General features: G+C 52.5%; 2 protein-coding genes across 8 annotated transcripts in view; one reads left to right on the plus strand and one right to left on the minus strand.

Moving 5' to 3' along the window:
* The window catches only part of Pitpnm2 (phosphatidylinositol transfer protein, membrane-associated 2), a 133,211-nt gene that overhangs the window by 55,595 nt on the left and 50,336 nt on the right, over window positions 1-27,280 (plus strand). Inside the window, exon 1 of one of the 5 annotated variants that reach the window (XM_005403055.2) lies at window positions 9,064-9,142. The exons of the other annotated variants lie outside the window; for them this stretch is intronic. The gene's annotated coding sequence lies outside the window, so the exon portion shown is untranslated. Of the gene's footprint in view, window positions 1-9,063; window positions 9,143-27,280 lie in introns of those variants that run through there. 5 annotated transcript variants of the gene reach the window in all.
* Window positions 1,652-9,111, minus strand: LOC102023912. 3 transcript variants are annotated; one of them, XM_005403059.1, is made up of 3 exons: window positions 8,636-9,111; window positions 4,569-4,641; window positions 1,652-2,114 (listed from the first exon to the last, which is right to left on the minus strand). In XM_005403059.1, the coding sequence occupies exons 1-3, from the start codon at window positions 9,096-9,098 to the stop codon at window positions 1,796-1,798; spliced, it is 855 nt and encodes a 284-aa protein (XP_005403116.1). In that variant the 5' UTR covers window positions 9,099-9,111; the 3' UTR covers window positions 1,652-1,795. The 3 variants fall into 3 exon arrangements, 1 of the variants encoding a protein (XP_005403116.1); XR_001230979.1 differs by lacking the exon at window positions 8,636-9,111 and having other exon boundaries at window positions 4,522-4,585; XR_001230978.1 differs by lacking the exon at window positions 8,636-9,111 and having other exon boundaries at window positions 4,173-4,585.

Consider the following 27,280-nt stretch of genomic DNA (forward strand, 5'->3'; position numbering starts at 1 on the left):
ATTGGTTTATTTGCATGCTGCCAGCCGTACTTGTAGCCTAGGCCTCTCCTGCCTCCTGGGCAGCCCTGAGTAATTAGTGTTGCATGATCTCCTTCTGGGTGCTTTCTCGGAAGGCTGCCCTGCTCCTCTCAGGAGGAACATTCCTGCATGTGGGAGATTTTAATCACAGCCCGCTTATCCCATTTATTTATCCATGTTACCGTGTGTGAGCCATGTGAGGCGAAAGGCACAGCATCCGTGTAGTCCACCGCAAAGCCCATGAGGCAGGGACTCTTCCCACCCTCATTTGGTAGAAGAGAAAACAGAGTCTTTGGGGGTTGAAGGAACGTGGCCAGGCCCTCTAGTTGGTGAAGGGTGGAGCCAGGTGCCCGCCCTCCCTGGAGCAGCTTCCCTCCAGCCGCAGGAGCACGAAGGTGCTGGGTCATCCTATCACAGGCTTTTGGTTTCCTGTTCTTACTCTTGGCTCCTCTCTCTGGCCCAGTCACCTCCCTGCGTCTTTCTCACATTATATAGTCAGAGCGCTCCGTAAAAACCTAAATACACATGGGAAGCAAGTTCTGCAGCATCGGGGGAAGTGCATTCTGGGGACAGGACAGGCAGGCGCAAAGGCCCTGAGGTGCCTCCAGGGAAGGTGTGCCCCCAAAACTTCTCAGCCTCTGCCCACCCTTTGATATTTGGCAGGCCTCCGGGATGGCGGAACCCTGGCTGCATGGCACTGGCTAACCTGAGAAGCCTTTCTCTGAAGGGCCCTGGGTTTTCATGTGACAAGAGGACCCAGGAGCTCCTGAGCCCTGTGGTAGGAACCAAGACCTGCCTGGAATTGGGGCAGGCTGCAGAGGGTCCTGCCACAGGCGCCGAGAACTTGTCAGCCACTCCTGTGTCTTCAAAAAGCACTTTAGAGCATGGACCTTTGTTTCTTGTTGTATTTTTTATAGTGGTAAAATACATATAGCATGGACTTCACCAGCTGTTATGTGTAAGTGCCTGAGGCAGGGCAGTGAATGTGTTTACCGTGCTATGCAACTTTGCCCCATCCTTTTGCTGGATTTTCCACCTTCCAAGCAGAAGCTGTACCTATTTAAATAACACCTCCCAGCCTCCCCCTGCCCACTGATAATCTCTCTTGTATGCTCCTCTCTTGTGGATTTGCCTGTTACAGACATGGGATATGAATGGAGTCCTGTCCTGCCCGCCTCTGCCGTGGCAGGTGGCGATCACATGCGTTGTCCCTGCTCAGACTGCTCGATTCACCTGTTTGCAGGTTCCCAGGCAGGTGCACATGGAGACTGACGACCCCTCCCCACATATAACAAACGCCCTGTGGTATGCTCACTCGGCCCTCGGGGTGCTTAGCTGCCTGCCGTCTGTCCTCCCTCCTTTTCCCATCTGTGAAATGGCTCTCTAGCACCGACTGCGAGGATGACCTTTGGTTCAATGGAGCCGGCTTCCCAAAGCCGGGCTGCAGCAGACTCTTAGTGCTGTGTAAATGGGGAGGGTGGGAGGGGCTGTGCAGTGCTTCTTAAACTGTAGAGTTTTTTTTAATTTATTAAAAATTAATTGAGGGGCGTTGATGTATCTGGGCTTAAGAGGAGTTGACAGGTCATGTGGTCTCTGAAAGCACAAGGCTGGTAATCCGTTTAAAAAAGCATTTTCTTCTTCTTTTTAATTTAATGGAGGAAATCATTAGCTGGGAAATTGGTAGAACTGATTTATTCCTGTTTTGGGGAGGGGGAGTGGAAGAGAAAATCTACTTTAATTGCTGCTTGTTCTGGAAATATGTCAGCCACATATTCCATCAGCTGAGCCTGGCATGGGTGGAGGCACCGGATGGAGCCTTCTCCCCGGCACAGCACGCCATGGGGGCGCGGAGAGGCTGCTTGGGGTCCAAGGGGTGGCGACCTTCTTCACAGTGGCAAATCTTCCCAGCTCCCTGGCCCCCAAGTCCCTCTCCAGCAGGCCAAGCAAGTACGTGGTTCTGGTGGGGGTGGGGGTCCTGGAGATCCCAGAGGCAGTTCTCATTCCCAGCAAAGCAGGAACAGGACCCCCATCTGGGAAAAAGGACTACGTGCTTCTGGGGCTTCATCCGGTTCCAAGGGGAGGCAACTGGGTTCACCCTAAAAATAACCCGCGATGCAAACAACTTCAGTGTGCAAATGTTTTCATATCTGTGGGCCAGATAATTTAAAGGTACAGCTGTTTTCCACTTTCCCAATCTGTCTGCTTTTTCTGAAACAGAGCATCTGTGGTGACCTAGGCCCTTCTGGGGTCACCATCCCCCCTGACTGAGGTCTACCCAGGTGTTGGGCTACTGCCCTGTCCTGGGACGCCTCCCCTGCAATAGGCACTCCAAGTCTGGCAGGGCACAAGACACCTGTCAAGAGCCAGGGGGTCAGCAGGCCTGGCCTAGTGCGGTCCCTGCCCTCAGGTTTGTGGGCCGCTGATGTGGGGTCCACCTGACTTTAATTTACGAAGTTCCTCCAGCTCAGAAAAATGGGCAAGGGCGTTCTCAGAGAGGGCAACTATAAATAGCCAGGCAGGATGTAGAGAAGGTGAGAGGCAACAGCCGCCAAGGTTGTGGCCTAGCTCCCCAGCAGGACTGCAGGGCCAGCCCCCAGGTTCCTGGATGTCCGCCAGGCTGCTGCCCTTCCGGCACTAGCCTCAGGCTCTGTGGGCGGAATCCGGTGCTCAGGCACTTCCTGGCCCCTGGCTCTCACTGCTACACTGTGCATTAGCAGCACAGTGAGACTCCCAGGCACACAGTTATGTCGGGGTTGGGGACTCTTACCTGCCCATGAATAATGCTCCATAGACAGGCCACATCTGAGGGAAACTGCCTGAAGCAGAGAAGCCTAGCCCCAAGTAGGGCGCCAGGCGTCCCTCAAGGATGGTGGGCCTGGGGCGTCAGGGTGAGGGGCTATGCCATAGGGCAGGGCCAGGAATTAGTCTACAAGGGGCACCTGGGGAAGATAGATATAACTCTGGGCCAGGCAGAGACCCAGGAAGAACTAAGATCTGTAGATTCTGCACCGACTCATTCATCTATCCACGTACCCATTCATCTATTCATCTATCCACCAGTTCACCTACCTATTCATCCATCCATTCATTCATACCTCTGCCCGAGAATGCAGCCATCCATCCACTCATCCATCTAGCTATTCATTTATCCATCTGTCCATCCATCTTGCCATGCGTTCATTCATCTATCCTTCCATCCTATCTTCAAAAGATTCCCTCAGTGCCTGCTGTGTCTGGTGCTATTCCAGGCCCTGGGAATACAGCAGTGAATGCACTCACTCCAAATCGTGCCCCTACAGAGCCTCTATTCCAGTCAGAGAGACAGACAACTTTAAAAAAGAACATGCTACAACATGGGTGAAGGGGAAAGACATGGTAATTGAAAGAAGCCTGACGTAGAAGGACAGATGCTGTTCATACCATGAGCTACAGAAGCCAAATGCATTGAGACAGAAAGTGGACCAGGGGGTCCCGGGGCATGGGGGAGTTTGTGTTTAGTGGGTGCAGTTTTGGTTTGGGAAGGTAATTTCTGAGATTATGGTGAGGGTTGCCCAACAAAGTAGATGTACCTAATGCCACCAAACTGTACACTTCAAAGTGGTTAGGGTGGCAAATGTTATGTCACATGTCTACCAGCATTTAAATAAAGAAGAGAAGAAGAAAGAAAGAAGCATACATAGTGTATTAGATAAGGACCCATGCTCTGAAGAAAATGAAGTCAAGGGAGTGCCGGAGTTGGGGTCAGGGTTCAATTTTAAGGAAGGCCCTCATGAGGAGGGGTGCCTGAGCACAAATGGAGTTCATGCTTGACATCCGTCTCGGCGTCAGAAGGGGACTGGTCCTGCCGGTACCAGAATGTTCAAGCCTCTTACATGAAACGGTGTAGTATTTGCATATAACCTGTGCCATCTCTAGATTACCCATAATACCCACAACAGTAGCAGTGCTATGTAAATAGCTGTTACACTGTATTGTTTGGAAATAATGACAAGAAAAGATCTGTACATGTTCAGTACAGATGCTATTTTTTTTTCTGAATACTTTGAATCTGTGATTGGTTGAACCCTGGGATGTGGAAACCACAAGTATGGAGGGCTAGCTGTGCTTTGTGGTCAGGTGTTTCAGTCTCTCCTGTTTATCTCGAGCCCTCTTACCACTCTCTCAGCATAGCTTCTTCCCAGATGGGCTCAGGTGGTTGGGGACAGGAGATGGATGGATGGCTCTGCTTTCAGATCTAGTTCTTGGGCTGCCTGGCGTGAGTGCTGGAGGCCCCAGGAGGATGCAGGCTCGTGTAGCCCCCTGTTTTCCCCAGGCAAGGTCAGGGTCTGAGGCTGGACTCAGACCCAGTGCTGTTATTGCCTTGCTGTGTGATCCTAGAAAGGACGCTTCCTTTTTTGAGTGTGGGACTTTCATGTGCAGAATGAGAACTCTGGGGCAGAGTCTGCTGTGCATCCAGGTACAGCCTATCCGCACCATAGGGACTTTGGGAGCAGCTTCACTCACTCTGGATCCAAGGACTTCCTGCACATCTTCATGCAGGCTTCTCTCACCTGTGGGGAGTTCCAATCCCGTAGCCCCTGTGCAGACATTCCAGGAGTTGCTGGGGGAGATGGGGAGGGGGTTCTAGAACAGGACAGAGAGCAAGGTCCTCAGTTCAGAGACCCTTGTCATTATGGAGTCTGAGCAGCCCACTCCCCAACTGGCACCTGTTTGGTTCCCTGAGAACCCGACCGCCCGCACTCTGTTCCTTTAGAGGGGCCTCTGGCCAGGCTGCAGACAGAGGCTGCCCCACTGCCCAGCCACTGCAGGGTAAGTCGGGAGAGGGAGCGGGAGGGACAGAGACTCAGGACAAGGATGATCCTTCCCCAGTTGCCACCTCCTTCACACTCAGAGCTGCTCTGTCTGGTCACCAGTAGCCCTGTGTGATTCTCATTTCAATTGTAAATTAAAGTGTAATACAGTGAAATATTCCATTCCACGCTCACACTAGTCACATTCCAAGGTCTCTATAGTCACCTGGGGCCACAGCCGCCCTGGGGCATGTGGAGAAGCTGCCAGTCATTGGGGAAAGTTCTGTTGAGCAGGGCAGCCCATCACTGGGGTGGCCCGTCCCTGAGGTGGCCCAGGTGGAGATTGTTGTCCCTACTTTATAGATGGAGAAGCTGAAGCTACAGCCGAGCTGATCACTGGTCACACAGCTAGAGAGTGCCACACAACACTGGGGCCCACGTTCCCCCGGCCTTAAAGCGAGGGTCTGGGGTTGGTGCATTTGTGTCCTGCCGAGCTGGTAACCTCCCTGGGACAGTGGAGAACGAGGCCCCTTGGGATCTCTGCCTTGGGCTCCAGGCCAGATGGAGGCTCCCATATGACACCCACTGGGAAGCGTTGCTTAAAGGAAAGACTGGCTGGGGGCAGCATTCAGTTTGAGCCCTCAGGAGTCTGTAGCTTAGAGACCAAATGCAATGGGAGGGGCACATCAGGAGCCTTCCCAGAGCTCTGAAAAACTCATTTTGTTTTAGTTTTTTTGTTTGTTTCCATTGTTTCCTTCTGTTCTTTTTCTTTTCCCTTTTACAAATTTCAGGTCTTTGTTTTTGTTTTATATATTAGGCAAATAACTTTTTTTTTTTTTTTTTTTTTTTTTTTTTTGACACAGGGTCTCGCTATGCAGTTCAGGCTGCCTTGAACTCACTTTGTAGCTCAGGCTGACCTCGAACTCACAGCAATCCTCCTGCCACAGCCTGCTGGGATTATGGGTATGTGCCACCACACCCTGCTGAAAAATTTATTTTAAAAGTGAAAGGAAAGCTGGATGTGGTGGCGCATGACTGTAATCCCAGCACACTGGGGGCTGAGACAGGAGGATCACCATGAGTTCGAGGCCCAGCCTGGGGGTTACATAGTGAACCCTGTTTCAAAAAAACAAAACAAAACCAAAAATGTAAAAGGAGACATGGCATAAGCAAGGACATTCTAAACAGCAACCCAGTGGCACAAGAAATAATACCAAGAATCAACAAATGGAATCATATCAAACTAAAAAGCTGCATAGCAAAGAAAACAACCAACAGAGTAAAGAAACAAGTCAACAGAAAGGGGATAAAATTTGCCAGCTATTCCATGGACAGAGGACTCCCATCAAGAATATATAAAGAACTCAAAAAAAAAATTAGACCCTCCCCAAAAGACCTAGTAAAAAAAGTGGGCAAATGAAATGCATGGTCACTTCTCAGAAGAAGTACAAATGGCCAATAGTACATGAAAAAATGCTTATTATCACTGGTCATCAGAGAAATGCAAATTAAAACTACACTGAGCTACCACCTTACCCCAGAAAGAATGACTATCATGAAAAAAATCTAATAATAATAAATGCTGTTGAAGCTATAGGTAAAAAGGAACTCTACTTCATTGTTGGCCGAGAATGTAAACTAGTGCATCCACTATGGAAATCAGTATGGAGGTTCCTCAGAAACTAGAAATAGAAATTCCATTCGTCCCAGCTGTCACCCTCTGAGGCATCTTCCCAAAAGAGTTAAAAATCATCTTATCACAGGGATCTATGCATACCCATGTTTACAGCAGCACAATTTACAATAGCTAGATCTTAGAAACAGAGATACCTGTCAACAGATGAGGAATGAACAAAATGTGGTATTTATACCCAGTGGAGTATTACATTGCCGTAAAGAAAGGTAAAGTTGTGGCATTCATAGGTAAATGGATACAATTTGAGAACAGTGTGTTCAGCAAAATAAGTCAGACACATGAGCTCAACTGTCAAATGAGAAACAAAATATATATATAAACATAAAAATAAAGAGCATGATAGAAGAGAGATAAATAGGAAATAGGGAGCTCAAATACTTCCCCAATTTACATATTTTGTTGTTCAAAAATATTTTAATGTATATGCTGTTTGCTTCATTTATATCCCTAGCTTAGCTAGGATCATGAAAAGATCTGTTTCTTAGAATCTTTGGTTTATGTCTTGTACTCTGAGTAACTACTCTGATGATAACGATACACAGTGTATTAACTATTGTTATTCTCTTGTTATTTTGTTATGAAATTATGTCTTATTTTCTCATAAAATAAAAAGTAAACATATGTAATGTGGAAAAAAATGAAAGGACACTGGCCAGATGTGGAACAATTCATGTGTCCATTCACTGGTGAATGGATAAATACATTATAGTCTGTTCACACAGACTATTGCTCAGTCATGAAAAGGAATGCAGTGCTGACAGCTACACATGGCTGACCCTTGGGAACAGGACATTACACAGAAGAAGCCAGACAGAAAGGGCCACATACCCTTGCTGACTCCCCTTACACAAAATGTCCTGAGCAGCTATGTCTGAGAGACAGAGTAGATTAATGGTTGTCAGAATCTGGAGGGAGGAGGCAAGTGGGGAGTGACTGCTAATGGGTCTCCTTCTGGAACTAGATAGAGGCACTGGTCGCACCACACTCTGTGAGCCCAATGGCGCGGCTGTGTACACTTGAGAATGTTTAAAATAGTAAATTTTGGGGGCTGGGGATTTAGCTCAGCGGCACATCGCCTGCCTGGCAAGCGCAAGGTCATGAGTTCGGTTCCCGGTACCGGAAAACAAACAAACAAACAAACAAAACAAAATAAAATAGTAAATTTTATGTTGCATGTATTTTACCACAGTAAAAGAGGGAGAGGAAACAGTGGAATTTAGGTAGTGAATAAATATGTGGATCTCCTTATAGCACTCTTCTATTTTCTCAGGCACTTGAACATTTCCATAATAAAATGTGAGGGAAAAGTGGAAATAAAGATGCTTCTCTAGCCATGGTATCAGAGACAGGGTCCAGCATGGCACCCCTCACATGTCCCGTGTCACAGCACCGAGGCTGCTGGTCCTTGGCCCGAGCAATCGAGGGAAAGGAGGACAAGGAGGATGCTGGGTGTGGCCCTGTGCTTCCAGGCCCCTGAGGTGACCACAGCCCCTGAGGTGACATCCTCATCTTTCCCCACCTCTGTCATCATCACATGCCCCAGCATGGGGCTCCACTGTCTGAGTGCTCCTTATAATAGGAAACGGAGGCCCAGAGACGTGAGCGCACTTGCCCTGCTCCTGTGACCTCCAAGGGGAGAGACTAAGATCCAGCAGGGGGCTCCTGCCTCCCCAACCCTGTCTCTGAGCTGCAAGTGGGTGCCGTGGGTGTGGCCGGCCCCTCCTCTGCCAGCCCACACCCAGCCACCTCCCTTTTCTGCCTCTGCTTGTGTGGCCGCTGCAGCCTCTCGTAGGTGGGCATCCCCTCCTTCCTGAGGATGGGAAAGTGGGACCAAGGATCTGGCAAGTGATTTTTAGAAACAGGGAGGCAGATGTAGACCAGCAGCACCTCCTCAAGCACAAACACCAGAGTGAGGAGCTGGCCGGCACGAGGGTGCCTGTACTCCGCAGTCCCAAGGGTTGTGGCCTTGGGCTCTGACCATCAGCGCAGCGTGCCGGGGATGGGGGAATGCGGTGGGGTCAGCACCAGAGCTTCCTGAGCCAGGGGAAGCCCCGCGCCTGGCCTCCCTTCCCCTGGGGATGGTGGTGCTGAGGGCCTGCTTTGCCAGGGGCCTGGCCAGTTATTCTCCTACCTTGTCGCCCAGGGCCCAGAGGCCTGGCTGGGGGAGGCTGCAGCAGCAGAACTGTGGGATTGGCTCTCTGCTGACGCCTTCCCTCTGGCATATGGCTCCTCCGCCCGCCTCGAGCTCTGCCAGCAGCTCCCCTTTCTCCATGGCAACTTAGCTCAGTGGTCCCAGTGGAGGAGAGAGAATCAATTCTCCCTCCTTCCCGCCCTCCCGCTCGGCTCCCCACCCCTTCCTCTCCGGCCTGCCTTCCTCCCTGCCTCCGTCGTCCCTGCCCACCGTGGCTCCTCGGTCCAGCCAGCCCAGGGACCGCATGCTGGCGCCCTCCGTTTCTCCAGGCATGGGCTGCCGGGAGTGCTTCGGGCTGGGGGCGGCGCCCTAAGGCCAGACCTCTGCAAGGATGAGGGCTGCTGGACGAGCCCTGGCCCGGCTCCTGCTCCTGCGGTGGCGGCTCGTGGCTCCTGACTCTCATACTTTGTCCCCCCCTCCCCTTACCTCACATTGGCTTTCTGAAAGGTAATTTTCTGCTCCTTCTGAAACGTGTCACAGCTTCAGGATGGGTTTATTAGCAAGCAAGGCTCCGTCTGATCACACCAACTGCTTGTTTTCTCTCCAAGGACTGGGATGGAGGGGAGAGGAAGAGAGAGACCTGGCCTGGCCTGCCCGAGCTCACAGGGCAGGTCAGACTTTGGGTACGTGGGCTTCTTCTCTTAAGAGTCCGTAAGGAGCTCAGCTCCTGCCTTCCAGGGCTGGGGACATGGCTGTGTTGTGCTTCCATTTTTCACTAGATGGCTTCAGAGAACAGGCGGGGTGATTTCCTCAAGTGTGGCTGGAGCAGGGAGGAAATTTAGAGGCATGCCTGTGCCCCCTGGTAGGCAGGACCCAGCTCCAGGCTGGCCATCCCTCTGGCTGATCCTCTTTCCGCTGACAGTGGGCATTCGGTGGGGGAATGTCTTATCTGCCCCGCTGCGGTTTCTGAGAAGATGGTGTAGGGAGACTCTTCTGCCGTCTGCTGTTAGGTAGAATGGTCCTGCTGGTGTGCTGTGTGTCTGTCTCCAGCAACCCCGTCTGCTTGGGATGGCCCTCAGCGCAGCGTGGCTCAGACAGGATTCCAGGACTGCTGCTCAGTTCCTTGGCATTTCTTCCCGACCCTGGCAGTGGCATTCGGAGGTCTCCTAAACATCTTTCCTAGAGGAAGCTGATGATGTTGACTCCTCAGCAGCCCAGCCCAGGAGGGAGGCAGCTCCCCATTACCCCTGCTTCCTGTGCAGCTGGCAATGGAAAAAGAAGCCCTGGTTGTCAACAAGAACATCTCCTGTGTTGATGGAAAGTAAGGGCCAAACAGACCAGATATAGCACCCAGTTCTTAGAAGCTTAGGGTTTGAATGGTATCTGAGCGTTAGCCCTGTCTGATCTTTAAATAGAAAGCATACACCAAGTAGCCCCATCTGAGTCACGGGCAGGCTTCAAAGTTTGGTACAGGTATCAGGGAATCCATCCTTAACTTTGCAAGAGGTATGTGGCTTGGGGAGCCGACCGCAGAGAAGTCCAACCGTTCAGGTACGTACCTGTGTCGCCAAGGGCTGGTGGAACTGAATGTGGTTCTCCAAGTGAGTAGTAGAACGTAGGACTTAGTGCTGTGTTGATAAAGTCAGGCTCACGGCCACCTGATTGGATTCTATTTTTGCTTCAGCATTCTCTCTGACAGATTGCTTTAATAACAGAATCAGAGCCTTGAAGACGGCCCAAGGCAGGACTCCCCATGTGGTTCTGTGGTTGGGTGCTCATCTGCCCCACAACTGTTTCTTTAAAGCTGTCTGAGAGCTGTCACAGACTCTAAATCCTTGGTGCTTCTCATTGAGCAATCAGACTGATCCTGTTGGGCAGGATGAGAGGAATGCTTTGTGTCTGCAGACCTAGGTGCTGTGGCTTGCTTTTCCTCAGCTCTGAGGCTGGAGGCTCAGCAAGACCCTCCTGGCATCTGGTGGTGTGCAGGCTTTTTAATGACATTACTGGCATCTGGATTCTGGTTGGTTGGCTGGCTGTGATTTCTGATGGGCTTATGGGTTGTATGACGGGTGGGAGGCTGTGTGCTGTTGGTTTGGTTTTGGCTTGTCTGCAAATGGAAAATCTGATGTGGCATGTTAAAGGCCAGCTCTTGAATGCAGCACTCCATCCTCTCTGCTCTCAGCCTCCATGGGAGGCCAGTCTGGCCCACACTGCTGCCACTGCAGCGGGAATTCCTCCGCCCTGGGGTCCTTCATTCGCTCCCAGCTCAACCCAAGTGTGTGTTAGATTAGCAGCCCCAGAAAGGACAGCCAGAGCACCACTCAGGAGGAGAGAGGCAGCCTCCTCCACCCTGGCTTCCCTCATCCCAGGGGGACCCTGCGTGCCCTCCCGCCTGCCTTCCCGCGCCCTCCCGCGTCCTTCCTTAGTGGATTCTCCGAAGTGTAACTGCACATAGCGGTGACTTACTTGAAAGCATTGTGCGGAGCTGCAGAGGGTGTGAGAGCAGCTTGGAGAGGTGGGAGCCCTGGCTGCCGGTGGCTCCAGCCGGCCAAAGTGTGGAAAGCTCATTCCAGGAAAAGTGGGATAATCACCGCGTTGGCTGACTTTCAGGGGGTGAGTGGTTCTTTCTTCTTTAATTTGACAAGCTCTGGGATTCAGGAAAGGCCCAGCAGAAAACCGGGTGGTTTAGACAGACCTCACCAAGCCCCTGAAGCTCTGAGGGGAAAGTTTGGTTTATTTTCCCCTGCTTCGGTCCATCACCCAGGCTGTGCTAGGGCAGGACAGGCAGCTCTGACTCGGGTGGGAGACTGGGGCTCAGGACCACGTCTGCCTAGAAGGTTGAGCCTCCGTCCCCACCCATCCCTGTGCTGTCTCTTGGTGGTAGTACACAAATGACAAACTGTGCAGGAAGAAAGAAGCTCGTGAATGTTAAACTCTGCCCTGGTCTCTTGTATTTCCCTGACACACACATACAGATGCACACACACATGCCCACACCCCCAGTCATGCTCACACACATACTCCCACAGCTCTGTCTACATTTGTGCACACACATGTTCACTTGCACAGATGCATATGCCCATGAAGACACATGCATGCACACACACATGCACACACGCCCCCCCTTACAGGTCCATCTCTCCTTTCTGCCAGCAGGAGTGCTCGTACAAGGGCCATTCTGCTGCCACGATCTTGTGTAAATGGCTCCCAACACTGCTCAGATCTTACAGCTGTGCCTTTACACATCTCTTTTCAGCTCCGTGTCTCACCTGAGTGAGGTGATTATCCTTGTCCACTTCTAGGAAGAGCTGCTTCCCCTTCTGCTGTCTTCCTTTTCTTACCCCATGCTGGGCGGTGCTGCTTGTGTGTTGCAGATTGTGGGGAAGCCCCCAGGTACCAACCTGCTGAGGGTTTTCAGCCCCAGGGAAGGGAGTTGTCCAGGAGAGACTGCTTAGCTTCAGGTGTGCTGAGCCATAAAGCTGTGTGTGTGTGTGTGTTTGTGTGTGTAGCATGTTATGTGTGTGTTTGGGGTGAAAGTGTATGTGTGAGATGTATGTGATGCTGTATGCATGAGGCTGTGTGTGTGAATCTGTGGTATACACATACATATGTGTATTGTGTGTGCATGATATCTGCATGTGTGTGCTGTGTGATATGTATGCATGGGTATGAGCATGTAGGTGTATGAGTTTGTGCATGTGTGAGTTCCTGTGTGTGGATGTGAGTGTATGGATGTGATGCATGTAATATGTGTGTGCAGATGTGTATATGTGTATGTGTGGTATGCTATATGGGGCTGTGCAAGTGTGTATGTGGTGTGTGTATACTTGTGTGTGTGCTTTGTGTATGTGATGTATGCACATGTTTCTATATGTGGTATGTGTGTCCAGATTGTTCCTACTTAGACTGTGGACTGGGGGCTTAGCTTGGTAGTACAACACTTGCCTAGTATGTGTGAAGCCCTGGATTCAATGCCCAGCACTTCAAAAGGCAAAAAAAAAAAGAAGCCTGAGAACAGGCTAGGGGGGAGCCCCTTCACCCTACCCAGCCCTGCCCATGGCTCCCACCCGCAGTGCATAAGTCAGCTTTATGGAGGAGAATCCAGGTCACCCAGACCCCAAGCCTCTCTCATTCTGCTATTGGGCACAGCATGGCTTTTTCTTTTAAAAACTGCTACCGTACTATCCCATCACTAAGAAGATGGTCTGCATCATGGGCACTGTTTGTTTTGGCTGAGGACTTGGGCATCAGTGGCTCTGTGTAAGAAGGGCACTGCACATCCAGAGGCCTCTGCCTTAGTTTCCCCTCTGTAATGTGAAGGTAACACCGGCTGCTTTGCACACCTCACACAAAGGACAGGTATGAGGTGCTTGGAAGCAAATTAGGTGCATTGGCAGTGGCAGAGGTGGTAGGCAGGGCTGTAATAGACAAAACAGTCTGATAACCTCCCCTTCACAGGCCAGGCCAGTTTTGCCCATACAGATGTGCACAGAGGGAGAAAGGGAGCAAAAGGTAAACAATTAGCATTCTCAGAAGGGATATGCTGGGGTTCTTAGGTTTTGCAACCTTTCTATAAGATTTTTTTAAAAAAGAGCCGCAAGTATTTAGGGCTTTTCATAAAAGGTGGACAGAATACTGTCATAACAGAGGAAGATTTGTATCTTGAGGACTCCACAAAAAGCCAAATGTATAAAACCAAAGCTCCATCCTTGGAGGCTGAGGGTAGCCCGCCCTAGCGGGGACAGGGCTCATTAACCAAACTCCCAAAGCAGGGCTTTCCCTGAACATGGGCTGTTGGAGTCCAGGCTGCTTCCCACATCCCTGTCTGGGCTCAGCATCCGGGGCTGGACACCTGCCCGAGGCCCCCCCCTGCCTGATGGCCCAAGCCTCCCCTTCCAGAGCCCCAGGTGAGAGGAAGTTGGATCTTATGTTGGTTTCTGGCCTGGACACTGGTATATTTTGGGTCCACCATGTAGCCACAGGCTCCTCTGCTAAGGAAGCTTTGTGGCCTTCTCTGCTGCTACCCAGCCTGAGAGCCCCTTTAAGATAAATGTGCAGCCCCAGACCTTGACTGCTGCTGAGAGGGAGCACTAGACTGAGTCTCAGGCCTCTGCCTTCTCGAGGGGACTTCTCCAAGTCTCCAGTGTCTCCCTAACAAAGCCAAGCTTGAAATGAATGAACCAGGGGTCTGAGTGTGCTGTCACCCTGTGGAGGGCTGGTGCTGTGTCTTAGAGGAAGGCGAGAAGGAGATGTTTGCCAGCCTGAACTTACTGTTCATCTTCACAGGAGTAACCGCTCCGCGCCTCAGTTTCCCTATTGCTCAGTTCCCTGTTGCTGTAGCAAGAGGGACTTTCCTCACCAGGTCCTCATCACCTCTGCCAAAGCTGGGCTGTGGTCAGGAGCAGAAGGGAGGGAAAAAGCAAGTCAGGAGACCTTGTCCTAGTCCCTGTTCTGCCATTACACTGGTTTGGAGATCCTGGAGATCACCCTGCCTCTCTGAGCCTCGGTTTCCTGGTTTGCACAGCAGAGTTAGTGCTGGGTGCCCTCAGGAGATAGAGAAGGACAAAAGGGACAGTGTCTGCAGCATATTTTGTTCCATGCCAGTGCCCTCACTTTGCTGGCCGCCTGTGCCCTTGTAGAGCACTTCACAGCCTCCTAGGCGTGGGCACACCTCGGTCGCAGCCTGTGGCTGTGAACAGGCTTCGTCAAGGCTGTGCAGACAGAGAGCAGGCATAGTTAATTTTAAAACGCTCTCACCACCCGATTTCATTTGCCTGCTTGGACCCTGCTGATTACCAGGCTGAGTCCTCTTTCCAGGCTGGGTCCTGGGATGGAGAGGTCCAGGATGGAACAGTGCCAGGCAGGGGCTTCCTTAGGGAGTAGGAAGAGCAAAACGTGTCAGTCCCACGGATCTGCGTTTGAGTCCCAGCTGGGAGGAAGAGCCAGTTGGTCCCCTGGGTAATTTAAAAGGTGCTTGGTGCAGGGATTCAGACCTGAACTCCTCAAGTCCTCCTTGACAGAGGTCTGGTGTGTGAGCCAGTCCTGCCTAGCCTGAGGAAGGGGCCGCTGAAGAGTATCCCTCCTACAGATCGTTTCTAGGTTCAGCGGGTTGCGAACCCGTGGTAGTCAGCAGTGGGGATGTGTCTGCTCCCAGGCTCGGCACAAAACCTGTTCCTTGAGCATGTTCCAAGAGGTCTTTCTCTAGGGCACAGGCCTTCCTTGCTGCCCACACCCATGTGAGTGCCTGCCAGGCGCCCTGAGGTGACAGTGGCAGTAGCTGAGCCATCAGTGGCCCAGCTCAGGTCCCTTCTTAGGAGCTGGAAACAAACTGAGGCCCAGACAGCGCCAGGCAGCTGCTCCAGTGTCCAGAACTTTGTGACCTCCTATCTGGAGCCTGATTGCATTCAGGGGCCCCAAGAGCACAGAACTGGGCTAGGCAGCACCAGGGCATAGCTACCTCTCAGCCTGTGTTCTGTGTGGGGCAGAGGCAAGCACCCCCTGTCCACCTCACCTCAGGGCATGCCTGCCCCCAGGCTCTCTCCCGCTGCCCCTTCCCCTGCACAGTCTCCGGGCCTGCTCTTTCCGCCCTGCCCTGGGCTCTGGGCCAGTCCCTTGGGAAGAACCTCTTGCTGTGGGGTCCCAGGGTGCAGCGCTAACGTCTTGCAGTTCCCCAGGCGTGATGCATGTGTCCTGTCAGCTGATTCTCACTGTGGCCTGGGACGCAGTCAGGGTATAGGACAGGAATCTGTTCCATACAGGGTCCTGGAAGTTGAGTGACCTGCCAAGGTCAGATAACCACTCAAGGGCTGAGTTTGGAATTCAAATCATTTACCTAACAAATATTTGCTGGCCACTTTCTTTTATTAAGTAGCTGCTCTGGCTGAGCCCTGGGGAAACCACTTTGAACAAGGCACAGGGTCTAAGCTCAAAGGCAGAATGTAGCCACCCAGTGGTCTGATAGGGCTAAATGCAAAGCTGGCACAAGGTGCCAGGGTTTGGGAGGGCGTCCTAGAGGAATCTTTACCTGGGCAAAGGGCTCTGTGGATAGAGAATTCTCCAGGTCCACAGGGACTTGGCCAGGCCCAGGGGAGACTAGATTCAGCCTTGCCCAAGACCACTGTGTCTCCAGCTCCCATCTGTACCCGGAGGCTACACCAATCCCCTTGCCCTCCTCCTCCAGTGGACTTCCTCATGCTAGGGAATGCAGATGTCTGGGTCTAGAAACGAGGACCAGGCATCTGCATCTGAACCTGGCTTCCTAGGTGTTTCTACAGCAGTTCATCCTGGTACTGAGGGTACTGCTGGGCGCAGGCATCTTGGAGCTGCCTGAGCCCTGCCCCACACTCAGGCCTGTAACAGTCCTGTCCAGAGCAGGGACGGTGCAGGAAGGGAGCTTGCCATCGCTGAAGCTGTCTGCAGCCCGTGTTGCTGGGTCTCAGGGATGGCCTCACCCCCATCCTGAGAGGTTCCCCCAAACTGAAGACAGGTAGGGGATGCTGAGCCAGGGCGGGATGGGGATTGTGTAAGTCTCAGATCTTGCGGCTAGTGTTTCTCTCCAGGCTGAGACATATTCCCTGGTTAGCACGAAGACCTCCTTCATAGGGCTGGTGTGCCTCAGAGTTTTGTGGAAGGCAGGACGAGTGGAGATGCTGGGTGGCAGGAGGTCAGGGTGCTTCAGCCCAAGAGGCTTCTCCCTGAGTGTCTTAATAGCCTAGACGCTGGCTCCTCAAGTGCCCTGAGCTAATTGGTCTGCTGCCCTGGTAACAGCTGAGAGACAGGCTGGCTCAGTCCTGCCCGAACGCTGGGGTCGCCCTCCCAGCCAGAAAACCACCAGCTCATCTTGCATAGGGTGTCCAGAGCAGAGGGCCCTGGCTGACACACATGTGGTCAGCCCAGGGCATGAGCGGTTTTCTGATGCCACAGACCTAGTGTGCTAGTCTTCGGGGGCTGTCATGACAAAATGACACAAGCTGGTGGCTCAAACGGCAGAAGTATATTTTTTCTCTCGGCTCTGGAGGCAGAAGTCTAAAATCAATGTGTCAGTAGTGGTGTGCTCCCTCCCTCCAAAAGCTCTAAAGAGGATTCTCCCTGGCCTCTTCTGGCTTCTGGTGGCTCTAGGACTTCTTTGGCTTGGAGCTGAGTTACTCGTGTCTTTACCTCCATCTTTAATGGCTTGTATTTCTGTGTCCTCTTCTTACAAGGACACCAGTCATTGGATTCTGAGCCCACACTAAATCCAGTGCATCAAATCTTGAGATCCTTAATTACATGTACTAGGGCCCCACTTCTAAACAAGGTCATGTTCTGTGGTTTCAGGTAGCTGTGAATTGGGGAAAGGGGAGCATTATTCAGTGACAGCACCCAGCAGGCACCATGTCACTGGACAAAAGGCGAGCTGACCATGCTAGCCAGGGAGTAGAGGCCTGGAAGCTCGTCCATGAACGAGATCAGGGGGCTTTAACCCTTAGCTAGGACAACTTTGCCTCTGTGAATAGAATCAGAGACGGAGCACACTCAGTGAGCAGCCTTAGCCAGGCATGGTGGTGCATGCCAGCACTCTGGGAGGCTGAGGCAGGAAGATGGCAATTTCAAGCCCAGGTTGGGCATCTCAGCAACTTAGCAAGTTCTCGTCTCAAAATGAAATGCAATAATAAAATAAAATAGTTTTTTTTTAAAAAAAAGCCTGTGGATGTAGCTCAGCGTGAAGGCCCTGGGTTCAATCCTCGGTATCACAAAGAAAATCTCTCTTAGTGAGCAGCCTTCTCGAAGAGGTTCTGTTGTCCAGACACCTACTCATGGTGTCCTAGAGAAGAAAGGCTGACTCTGGCTCTAAAGAGCCCACTGACCTTGCAGGAGGCCCAGGAGGCAAGCTCTGCACAGCAGAACTTTCTAGTGATACCCTATAGGTGGGGAGCATCCCTTCAGGGCGGTGGTCCAGCTGTCCACAGGAGGGGCTTTTTCAGAGTTCCGAGTCTCTGCTCTTCTTTTAGCAGCGAAGGGCCCACCTGAGTCAGGGACCTTGGCCCCACATGACAGCTAGCTGCGGGATAAGTCAGGGACACCCCACAGCCACTCAAGGGCGGGTAGCAGAGTCAGCCTCAGACTCTAAGCCCCTCCGCATGGGCCTCCCGCCTCCCTGCTTGCTCCTGGCTGACTGAGGGCCTGTGGGGTAGACAGAGTGCCTACAATTGCTCTGCCTGCAGGGAAGCAGCAGCATCTGGCCTGCTCCCTGGCCCCTGCTGAGCTGTCCCACCTGGCCCATTTCACAGCTGCATCTTGTCTGCCCCTCATGAGGCCCTCCCCTTGCACTGTCCTCAGGCTGGCCCTCTCCTGGCCCCACCTCAGGAGCTGCCTCACAGTCCCCTCCAGCTCAGCCCTGGCTCCCTGAGCTCCTGGCCCTGGCAGACATGGCACCAGGGCACACTGTGAGCTGCCATCTTATGTGGCACTGCACCTGATGCACCATGACCCAACCACTTTGTGAAGCCCTTCCTGTGTCTGACTTCGGGAAGTCTCATGTCCAGTGTGACAGAGGCTGGCTCTAAACGCAGGATGTGCTTGTGGTCCATGCAGTCCCCATTGCCAGTGCAGGTGCCCCCATGGCTACCTGGCTGATGTCCTTTCCCCGCTCCTGCTGACAGAACTAATGGATCCCTGAGTGATGGCCTGCCACTGGTTCCCAGGCTACCTGGTGTCTACCAGCTGGAGCTGCCGCCTCACCAGGGATTTTTACATTTTTTTGTACTGAGGTAAGATTCATATAACATATAATTAATCATTTAAAAGTGGCATTGAGGACATTCCCAAGCTCGTGTCACCACCGCCCTTGTTTAGTTCCAAAAAGGGACTCTATCTCGGACCCTAGGACTTCTTTTCTTTTCATATTTTTTCAACTGTGGTAAATATACATAACATAAAATTTACCGTCTTAATCTTTTTTTTGAAAGGAGGTCTTGCTTTGTTGCCCAGGTTGGCCTTGAACTCTCAATCCTCCTACCTTATAATCCCAAGTAGCTAGGGCTATCGTCATGCACTACCATGCCCAGCTCCATTTTAATCATTTTATGTGTGCAGTTCAGTGTCATTAACAAGCACACATGCTCACTCCTGTGCCACCCTTACCACCACCCATCTCCAAAACTCTCCATCTTCCCAAGCGGAAGATCTGCGCCATTGAACACTGGCTCCCGTTTGTCCCATCCGGCCCCTGGCACCCACCTGCTCTGCGTCTGTGAATCTGACCTCTCCAGTCTCGCACGTAGGTGGAATGGTACTGCATTTGTCCTTTATGAGTATGTGTCTGTTGCTTGGCGTGATGTCCTCGAGGTTCCGCCATGGTATAGCACTTGGCCTCCCCTTCCTCTTAAGGCAGAGTCATAGTATGTTGTGCGGATGGACTTCCTTTTGCCCATCGGTTCCTCCATCCATGGGCACTTAAGTTGCTTGCAGCGTTTGGCTGTTCACCTGTCCAACCCCAGGGCATTTGAGAGCCTGGTGAGAATAGGACAGGGCCGGGGAGGCTAGCAGGGCTGGCCAAACCCCTAATAGGTTCTCTCAGCACCCGCTTCCAAAATCAGCTCCAGGAAAGCTAGTTTAATTTACTAATTCAGCTCCATGTGAAGCTGAGCTTTTCCTCCCTGAGCCAGGCTGCCTTTGTTGTCCTGGACTCCATTTCTGCTACATGCTGAGAACCCCAGTCCTCTCTGGAGCCTCGCACTGACTCTCCAACTGGCCTCAGGCTTGTCCCTCCCCTGCCTGGAGCCCTTGCATCTGTCAGGAAGGCCCAGTTCTCTGAGACAGGTGTGCCATACTCTTACACAGGGCCCAGAGCCCCGCAGATGCCCATGCCTGGCCTCCACCCCCATCCTGCTGCCAGCCTTGCTCTCCCATTCTTTCTTCCACAGGTGTTCCTGGACCCCTGCTCTGGGTGGGGCATTGTGCTCCACCCTCAGGACCAGGCTGTCATGCCCCTGTCGTTGAGAGGCATTACTAGTTCCCAGCTGAGTCCTGCTGCTTTGCCTTGACAGTAGCTGGAGGCCCGGAGACCCGGGCGGCCCTCAGTACCCCCTGGCTCCGGAGATCTTCTGGTGACCCCTTGGGCTTGACTTCTCACACTGATCGGTAGCTGCTCTGGCCTCAGCACTGTGGTCACACAGGATAGATAGGTGCCTTGCTGCCAAGGGCACTGTGCCTGCAGGACAGGGATAGGGATGGGCTGCCTGGCAGAGGTGGCTCTGAGGGGGAACCAGGGTGTGGTGGGCCAAGGTAGCAGTCACCTTCTCCCTGGGACCTCCCAACAGTGTTCATCCTACCCAACCCTGTAAGGAGGCTGCGTTCCTGTAAAGGAAGAATCCAAGGCCTGGAGTTGTTACATGACTTGCTCAAAGACAAAGCCTATATTTAAACTTCGGTCTGTGTAACCCCAGCCCCACTGGGTCTCACTGTCTCCAACATGGTTTTGTTTGCTTTTTCATACTTCTGTGTTTTGTTGTTGTTGTTGTGGCTTTTCTTGTTTTGGGGGTGGTTTATCGAGTGGGGTGACTGTGCCCCGCACGTCTTCCTACCTTCCTGCTGCTCTGTTCGGGGCTGTCCGTGCCCGCTTACCTCCTACCCTGTTGACACGAGGCTATGCTGGGCTGGTTTTGTTTTTGACCCAGTCAGCCTGGCAGGGAAGTGGCGGGCTGTGTGCAGAGCTTCCCAAAATAGCCCCCGGCTCCCCGCCAAAGATAGAGGAGCCAGACTGTGTGCGATGGGCTTGGACCAGTTGAAAGATGACTCAGTTCCCCACACCCTGGCCACCCCCTCTTCTTGCTCTCCCCACGCTTGTCCCCTGCCCTGCATGCCCACGCCCACCCACCGTGCCCTGGGGGTGCCCAGGGGCTGCCGGGAGCTGGCTTCAGGGTGCTGCTCGGTGATGGGTTTGTGTTTGTGTGTCCCTGGCCCGAGCCCAGGGATTCTCATCTTCTCCCCGATTTGGACTTGCTCGATGACTTTGACCAGGTCACTCTCATGGCTTTGTTTTCTGTCTGACGCGCACAGACCACGTGGCCACCTGCCCTGCAGTGTTAGCAGGAGGCCCTGGGAAGGTTGGTGACGACGGGCAGCAACTAAATAGTGGTGATGCCGCTGAGTTGTCCTGATCTTGACTGGGCGGGGCGTGAGGACAGAGCTGAAGGGAAGCCGGCTTGAGCAGGGCCGTCCCCATTGTTGTCATCGCCACTGCCGTCATCATGGCAGCACTGAGTGCCTAACTCGTGTCACTCCCACTCTGAGAGGGCCATGTGCTGGACCTCTTCTTACAGACAGAGACCGAGGCTCATAGCGTCTCAGTAACTATCTGAGAGCGAGCGAGGGATGGAGCCCCATCCTGACATCGAAGCCTGCGTTCTGCAACAGACCTGCCCTCCTGCAGGAAGGTTGCCTTGCTCTAGGCTCTCTCCCCTTGGACCCAGCACTCTGTCTGTCAGAGGAGTGTGTCAGAGGCCCTGTCCACTTTCAGAGGGGGATACCACACGTAGCACAGAGGCCCACAGATGGCCCTACCTTGAAAGAGAGCCCAGGACGTGGACATTTCTGGGGCTGAAAAGGCTCCCTTTATGTGTATCACACTTTCAGGCAACTTCAAGGGACCATCAGTAGGCATTTCCCAAGCAGCAACTGATTACAAGCCCTGGGCACCTTGAACCCTCCCTCAGAACCCTTAAGGCCTGCAGTGCCAGACTTCATGGGGCTGGGGGTGCGGCTACACTTGGAAGGTTGAGCCAGCTTGTGTGAGGCAGTGCAAGGATCAGAGCTCTGTCTGCTTGGCACGCCGTCTCTGCTCCGTGTGCCCTGCCGAGCCTGGGCCCTGCTCCTCATGCTGGCTCTGTCCTGGGGATGGGTTTGGGTGATGGACAGGGCTGGGCCTGAGCAGTATCTGTGGGCAGGGGCTGCCCAGGTTCCATCCAGAGCTGGGCTCCCAGTGCTGGTGGTTATGTCTACAGGGGCTGTTGTTTTCGCGTGTGTGCACACAGGTTTGGTTTTGTGTGTGATTAATGCCCTTGGACGGTGTCTCCCAGGCCAGAAGCCCTGATGAGGTTCTAGGGTGAGGCACACGTAACCAAGACCTGAACTGCGCCGGCCGTGGGATGAAGCAGGGCTGCTGTGCAGTTGGTTCGTGACATGTGGCAAGAACAGTGACATCCACATCCACATTTCCCCCTCTCGGCTCCAGAACCAAGCAAGCCCTGGAAACCAAGCGCTGTGTCATAGCTCATTTGGCAGCAAAATCCCACTGAAACCGAGGTGAAACTATTTATAGTGCAAGTGAGCCTATTTATAGTCTTTGTGTATTCCATACTCACGTATTTCTCTGCAGAAATGTCGATGGATTCGATCAGTGGATGCTGCTGAAAAATGTGGGATCACCTGTCTGAATGCAGGAAATTCTGAAATCTCACACATCCGGCACCAGGGCTGAGTGCTCTGGGCTGCTTTCCTGGATGTAAACTGTCTCTTCCCATCTCACCCACTGTCCCTTCTCTGGGATTCTTGGAACGCAAGGGGTACCATGACCCACAGGGCACTTGGAGACTCAGCCCAGCCCACCCAGCCCACCCAGCATCCACTGGAGTGGCCAGTGGTTAGATATTTTTAATATCCCTTGGGTGACTGAACACATCTGTGTTACCAGGCTGGTGTGGGGTGCTCCCCGCACTTACCGTTGTGCCCCCTCATTGGGTGTACTGCCCCCTCCATTTAAAGATGAGTAAACTGAGGCTCTGAGTTTTCAGTATCCTATCTAAGGACAGAGAGGTAAAAGCCAGCTGGAGCGCTCTCTCTCTCGCTCTGTCTCTCTCTGTCTCTCTCTCTCCCTCTCTCTCTCCCTCCTTCTCCCTCTACAGATTCAGACTACATAATTCAGGCTGCAGGCTGCCCTTGAGCTCACAATCCTCCTTCCTCAGCCTCGCAATTTCTGGATTAAGGCACATGCCACCATGATGGCTCAAATTCTATCTTCCGTTGTGTCACTCCTGGGGACAGGGCAGTGCATCTTCCTGAATTTGCAGCCATAGCATGTTGAAATTGGGAGGGAGCATTGTTGAGGACCCAGGTGCAGGTGGAGGGAAGGGAGCAGGCAGGGACAGGCCAGGCAGCCTCCACCTGGGAAGAGGAGCTGGCCCATGGCTGTTGCAAGGCCTCCCTGAGGACCTGCCACCCACCTCCTGCTTTTCAGAGTCCCTTTCATAAGAGCACCTGTGCCACCTCCCTACCCCCACACCTTCTGTTCCCAGCAGCTGGCACTCTGAGGCCCTCCTTGCTGTGCCAGCCCCGGGTCTTCTCCCCAGCACTCTCCAAAGCCGTAGGAGCCCAGGGAAACAGAGTAACTGTGCAGACTGTATCGCTGGCTGTTCATGGGGACCCAGCTGGTAACCACAGCTCCCTACACCCATAGACGCTCCCTTGGATGTGAGAACTTTGGTGGGTCTAGATGTTCCCAGACTTCTGTGTCTCGGTCCAGGCTCTTTCCCACCTGTTCCCTCTGAGACTCATCCTGTGGCTTCCCTGAGAAGCCTCTTGCTTCCTACCCACCCAGTCCAGGAGTACCTGCTGTGCAGTGCCATCATTCAGGAAGAGGGTGTGACTTTGGCCAGCAGAGAGCCCTGGTTTGGCCACAGCTGCCCTCACTGCCAACCTCTCCAGAGCTTCCTGGCTGCCATCAGACCTGTCAGTGAGCACTGGCCCAGGGGAGTACCTGTAGAACTGTGCCTTGTCACGAACCCCAGTACCCTTGCCCTGACCCAAGAGCAGGGCCTTGCTGCTCCTCTACCCCTTTGGGATCAGAAGGTTTCTCAGAGCAGCCACGAACTTAGAAAAGTCAGCTGTGGCCCGTTGTGGAGGGCTTTGGGCCGACTCCAGATGGGAGCTTCTCCTCACTCCCTAGAGGGAGGGGAGGGATGCAGTATGGGTGGGTGCAGAGGAGGCCCCCGGATGGCCCAAAGCTGGGAGCTCCTTCGGTCCAGCCATCTGGAAACAGGTGGGCTCTGTGCCCTGTATGGCCTCAGTCAGTCTTCCTGCATCGTTCGCTGCTCGCCCAGGAGGCTGATCTCTACCCCCGCCCGGGCCTGCCCCAGCATACATGGAGGTCTGCAGGGCGCCCAGCATGAGCTTGGCACGGAAGGCACAGGAAGGCACCTGCCTGAGCTTCGCAGTCGGGGGCAGAGCAGCGATGGGGTGTGGTGAGAGTGGGAGCCGCCTCAGGGCTGGCACCACACGTGCCACGTGAGAGGAGTGCTGCCAGACACTTGGGAGTCTCCCAGGTGGGCCTGGTGGGGAAAGCCCTTTCCAGAAGGATCGGCGAGGGAACAAGGAGCAGCAGGGAATGGAAGCAGCAAGAAGGGGAAGCACGGAGAGTGGGGGAGGGCCCAGAGGATGTGGGGACCAACTAGCAGACTGTTCCGCCGCCGGGGGAGAGCTGGTGACCACCAGAGCCAAGACCTACAAACAGGACAGAAGGTGGTGCAAGCTAGAAAGGGACCTTGAGAGTGGCTCCCAGCCCTAGGATTCAGGCATGAGTGACAGGGAGCACACTGCAAAGTGGCACTAGGGCCCCGGTCCTTGTCCTGGCCTAATCCCAGGCAGCTAGCTATACGACTTGGGCTGAATTGTCTGATCTCACCTAGTCTTGGCTTACCCTTCTGCAAAATGCCCCAAAACAAGGGATGCGGATGGTGGTTCATAAATATTATACTCAGAAGAGCAAAGGTCGGGAATGAAAGGCATTGAGGGAGCGCCCGTCCGGTGCAGGGGTGAGCCATGGATCATTTGGTCCAGCTGCCACAGAAGCTTCCAACCTCTGCATCCCTTGGGCCTGGGCTATCAAGACTTCCTAGTTCCCTCCCCACCTCAGGGGAGCAGCCACCTGTCCCCTCCCAGACCCACCTGCTAGAAGGGGATGACCATGGACAGTTGGCTGTTTTGTGTTTCAGCTGTGATGAGAAGCGCAGGACCAGCTTCTAGGCCTCCTGGGTTGGTAGGAGCTGCTGCTTCAGAGACAGCCTGACCCAGGCCTATGAAGAGGCTGCAGGGCGAGTCGCCATAGCTGCCCCATCCCCAACCTCTCTGCTCAGCTGGAGCCTCCATGGTGAGAGTCTGACCAGGTCCTTTTGGGGCAGCCCTAAGTGGAGAGGAACTGTGCACTCTGCTAGTCCTGCCTGAAGCTGGGCGAAGTGCAGGTGTCTGCTCTGTTTGCCAGGCTGGTAAGCCAGCATGTGTGTGCCCCAGCCCCACCCGATGCCCGTTCTCCTAACTCACAGTGTGGCCCGCTGCCACCTCCATGTTCTGGGGCAGCATCTGGGACTTGGTCCTCAGAACTCCAGAGCTGAGTGAGGGGAGCCGGGTGGGTCAGGCCAAGCCGTGTGCAAGGAGCCAGAGTGAGGTTAACACTGCGGGAAAAACCCCAAGAAGAGGACAGACCATGGCAGCGGCTGGCGGGGTGTAAACACAGTGAAAGGTGCCGCTCTCTCCTCGCTCTGTTTCTTTCTTGCTCTTACTCTCATCTTCCAAGTGTGTGTGTGTGTGTGTGTGTGTGTGTGTGTGTGCGCGCGCGCGCGCATCTTAAAACTGTCACATTTGTATATCAGGGGCACTCCTGTTGAGAGGGCTCGCGGAGAGCCACCATCGTCCCTCACCCTGTGTGTTTCTGCCAGAGTACACGAGAGGAGGGCGCCTGCCGGGCAGGAGACTCACTGGAATCTGTTGAAAGGATCCCATAGCCCAAGCTACCCTCAAAGTGGTCCAGGAACCTATGAGTCTGAGCCAAGTCTACTGATGTATGGTTAATTTACAAACAGGTGTGCAGAGTGAGCCGTGTGTACACAGGAGTCTGCTGTTCCTACAAAGCCATAGCAAGACGTCACCGAGCCACGATTTACGTTAGTCCCGAGTATTGTATCTGCTCAGTGCCTAGCCTGCATGGTGCTGGGTGCACAGTGGGCAGACGAGGCCGGTGGTGTTTGTGCCCTCCAGGGTGGGAGACACGTTTGAAATGGCTCCAGGCCCTGTGCACTCTGGCTCAGAGCAGCTCCCTGATTCAAGAAAGTACCCACATTTCATGGGTTGTAGCAGTTTCCAGAACGGGGCATCAGGTTGCGGGCCCTGCCCCCAGCCCTACCCAGCTGCAGGATCTTTCCTGGGACCAGGTTCATGCCACATCATCCTGGACTCGGAGGGAGACTGTGGGATTTGAGAGTGATTATTTCAGTAAGCGAACCCTGACCCATTGGAAGTGTTCAGTCATTTTTTGACCTGGGGTTCAGCCAAACGTATCTTTCTGCTCTTCAGAAGAAAAGGGTTTGCTGTGCAAGTGGATAACACCCAGAAGATCAAAAGAAGATGTAGCATCCTGTGGTTAGTCAGGACTTTTCTGGCTGTAACAGAAGTACCATTGGAGCTGGCTCAGGCAGTGAAGGAACCTAACTTGACTGCAGACAGCGTCTGTGGTGGGGGGGGCCTGGGATTCTTCTGGACTGGCTCCAAAGAGGAGGACACAGCTGCTGACCACTTCCCAGCCTTGGCCTGACACTCATGCTCTCCCTGAGCCCAGATTAAAGGAAAGAAGTCAGTGGAAAGTTTAAACAGAGAGAGATCATAGTAGCAGATTGAGGACATGCCACCAGCTCCTTGTCCTGCCCCACAGCCCTTAATATGGTAGAACAAATGGTGTTTAAAACCCATATCTATGTCTTTAGTAGGACAGAAATCATGAATCCCATGAATTTTACAAAATGAAACTGTAAACTACAGTTTCAAATGAATGGCAGTATGTAGGCGATGGATATAAAAACCTATGAGATGAAGCCAAGTCGGTATTCAAAGGAAAAGTTATAGCCTTAAATTCAATTTTTGAGATAGATAAGACTAAAAATTACTTTCAGGAAGTTAGAAAAATAACTTCTTTAAGTTAGCTTTAAGTTCAAGAAGTTAGAAAAATAAACACATCCAAAGAAAGTAGAAATAATTAAAAATGAAGTCAGAGAACTGAGCTACATTCATCTGTAATTCCAAAAACTGGTGCTTTGAAAAGACTAAGAAAAAATAAAATTTTGGAAGTCTAACCTTAAAAAAGGCAGAAAACACTAAAAAAGAATAAAATCGCAGAAAAAGCCTATGCAACTTTTGTCAATAAACAGTGTAAATGAAATGCATGATTTTATAAATAAATTAAAAATTACTAAAATTTGCTTATCAAGGAGAAAAATCCTCCTAAACCTTCAAGAAGTCAATAATTCATATGTTAGATTAACTATTTCAAAACCTAAAGAAAATATTACTCATTTTACAAGGAACACTGGTACCAAACCCAGAAAAGGATAATACAATGACTCAACAAAACTACAGAGCAGTCCCACTTCAAAACAAAACAACTAAATAAAATCTTAACTTTTTAATTTTTTTGGTTTTATGAGATGGGGTTTTATATGTAGTTCAGGCTGGCCTTGAATTCATGGTGATCCTCCTGCCTCAGCCTCCCAAGTGCTAGGATTTACAGTATAGTCATGCATCACCATGCCCAGCAAATATTAACAAATATAATTTAGCCAGATATTACAAGAATAATATACATGAAGCTGGGCATGGTAACACATGCCTGTAATCACAGCATTC

The sequence above is a fragment of the Chinchilla lanigera genome, unplaced genomic scaffold (genome assembly GCF_000276665.1).
Source record: "Chinchilla lanigera isolate Chin_1 unplaced genomic scaffold, ChiLan1.0 scaffold00081, whole genome shotgun sequence".
NCBI lineage: Eukaryota > Metazoa > Chordata > Mammalia > Rodentia > Chinchillidae > Chinchilla > Chinchilla lanigera.

What these genes read in the sequence shown, in the direction of transcription:
- LOC102023912 (XM_005403059.1), bottom strand. Translation starts at nt 9,098, where the DNA reads ATGAGAGTCAGGAGCCACGAGCCGCCACCGCAGGAGCAGGAGCCGGGC. An exon ending in TCTGGGCCCTGGGCGACAAG is followed by an intron (nt 4,642 to 8,635) that starts GTAGGAGAATAA and finishes GTCCTGTTCTAG; the next exon opens with AACCCCCTCCCCATCTCCCC. An exon ending in GGGATTGGAACTCCCCACAG is followed by an intron (nt 2,115 to 4,568) that starts GTGAGAGAAGCC and finishes GGTTATTTTTAG; the next exon opens with GGTGAACCCAGTTGCCTCCC.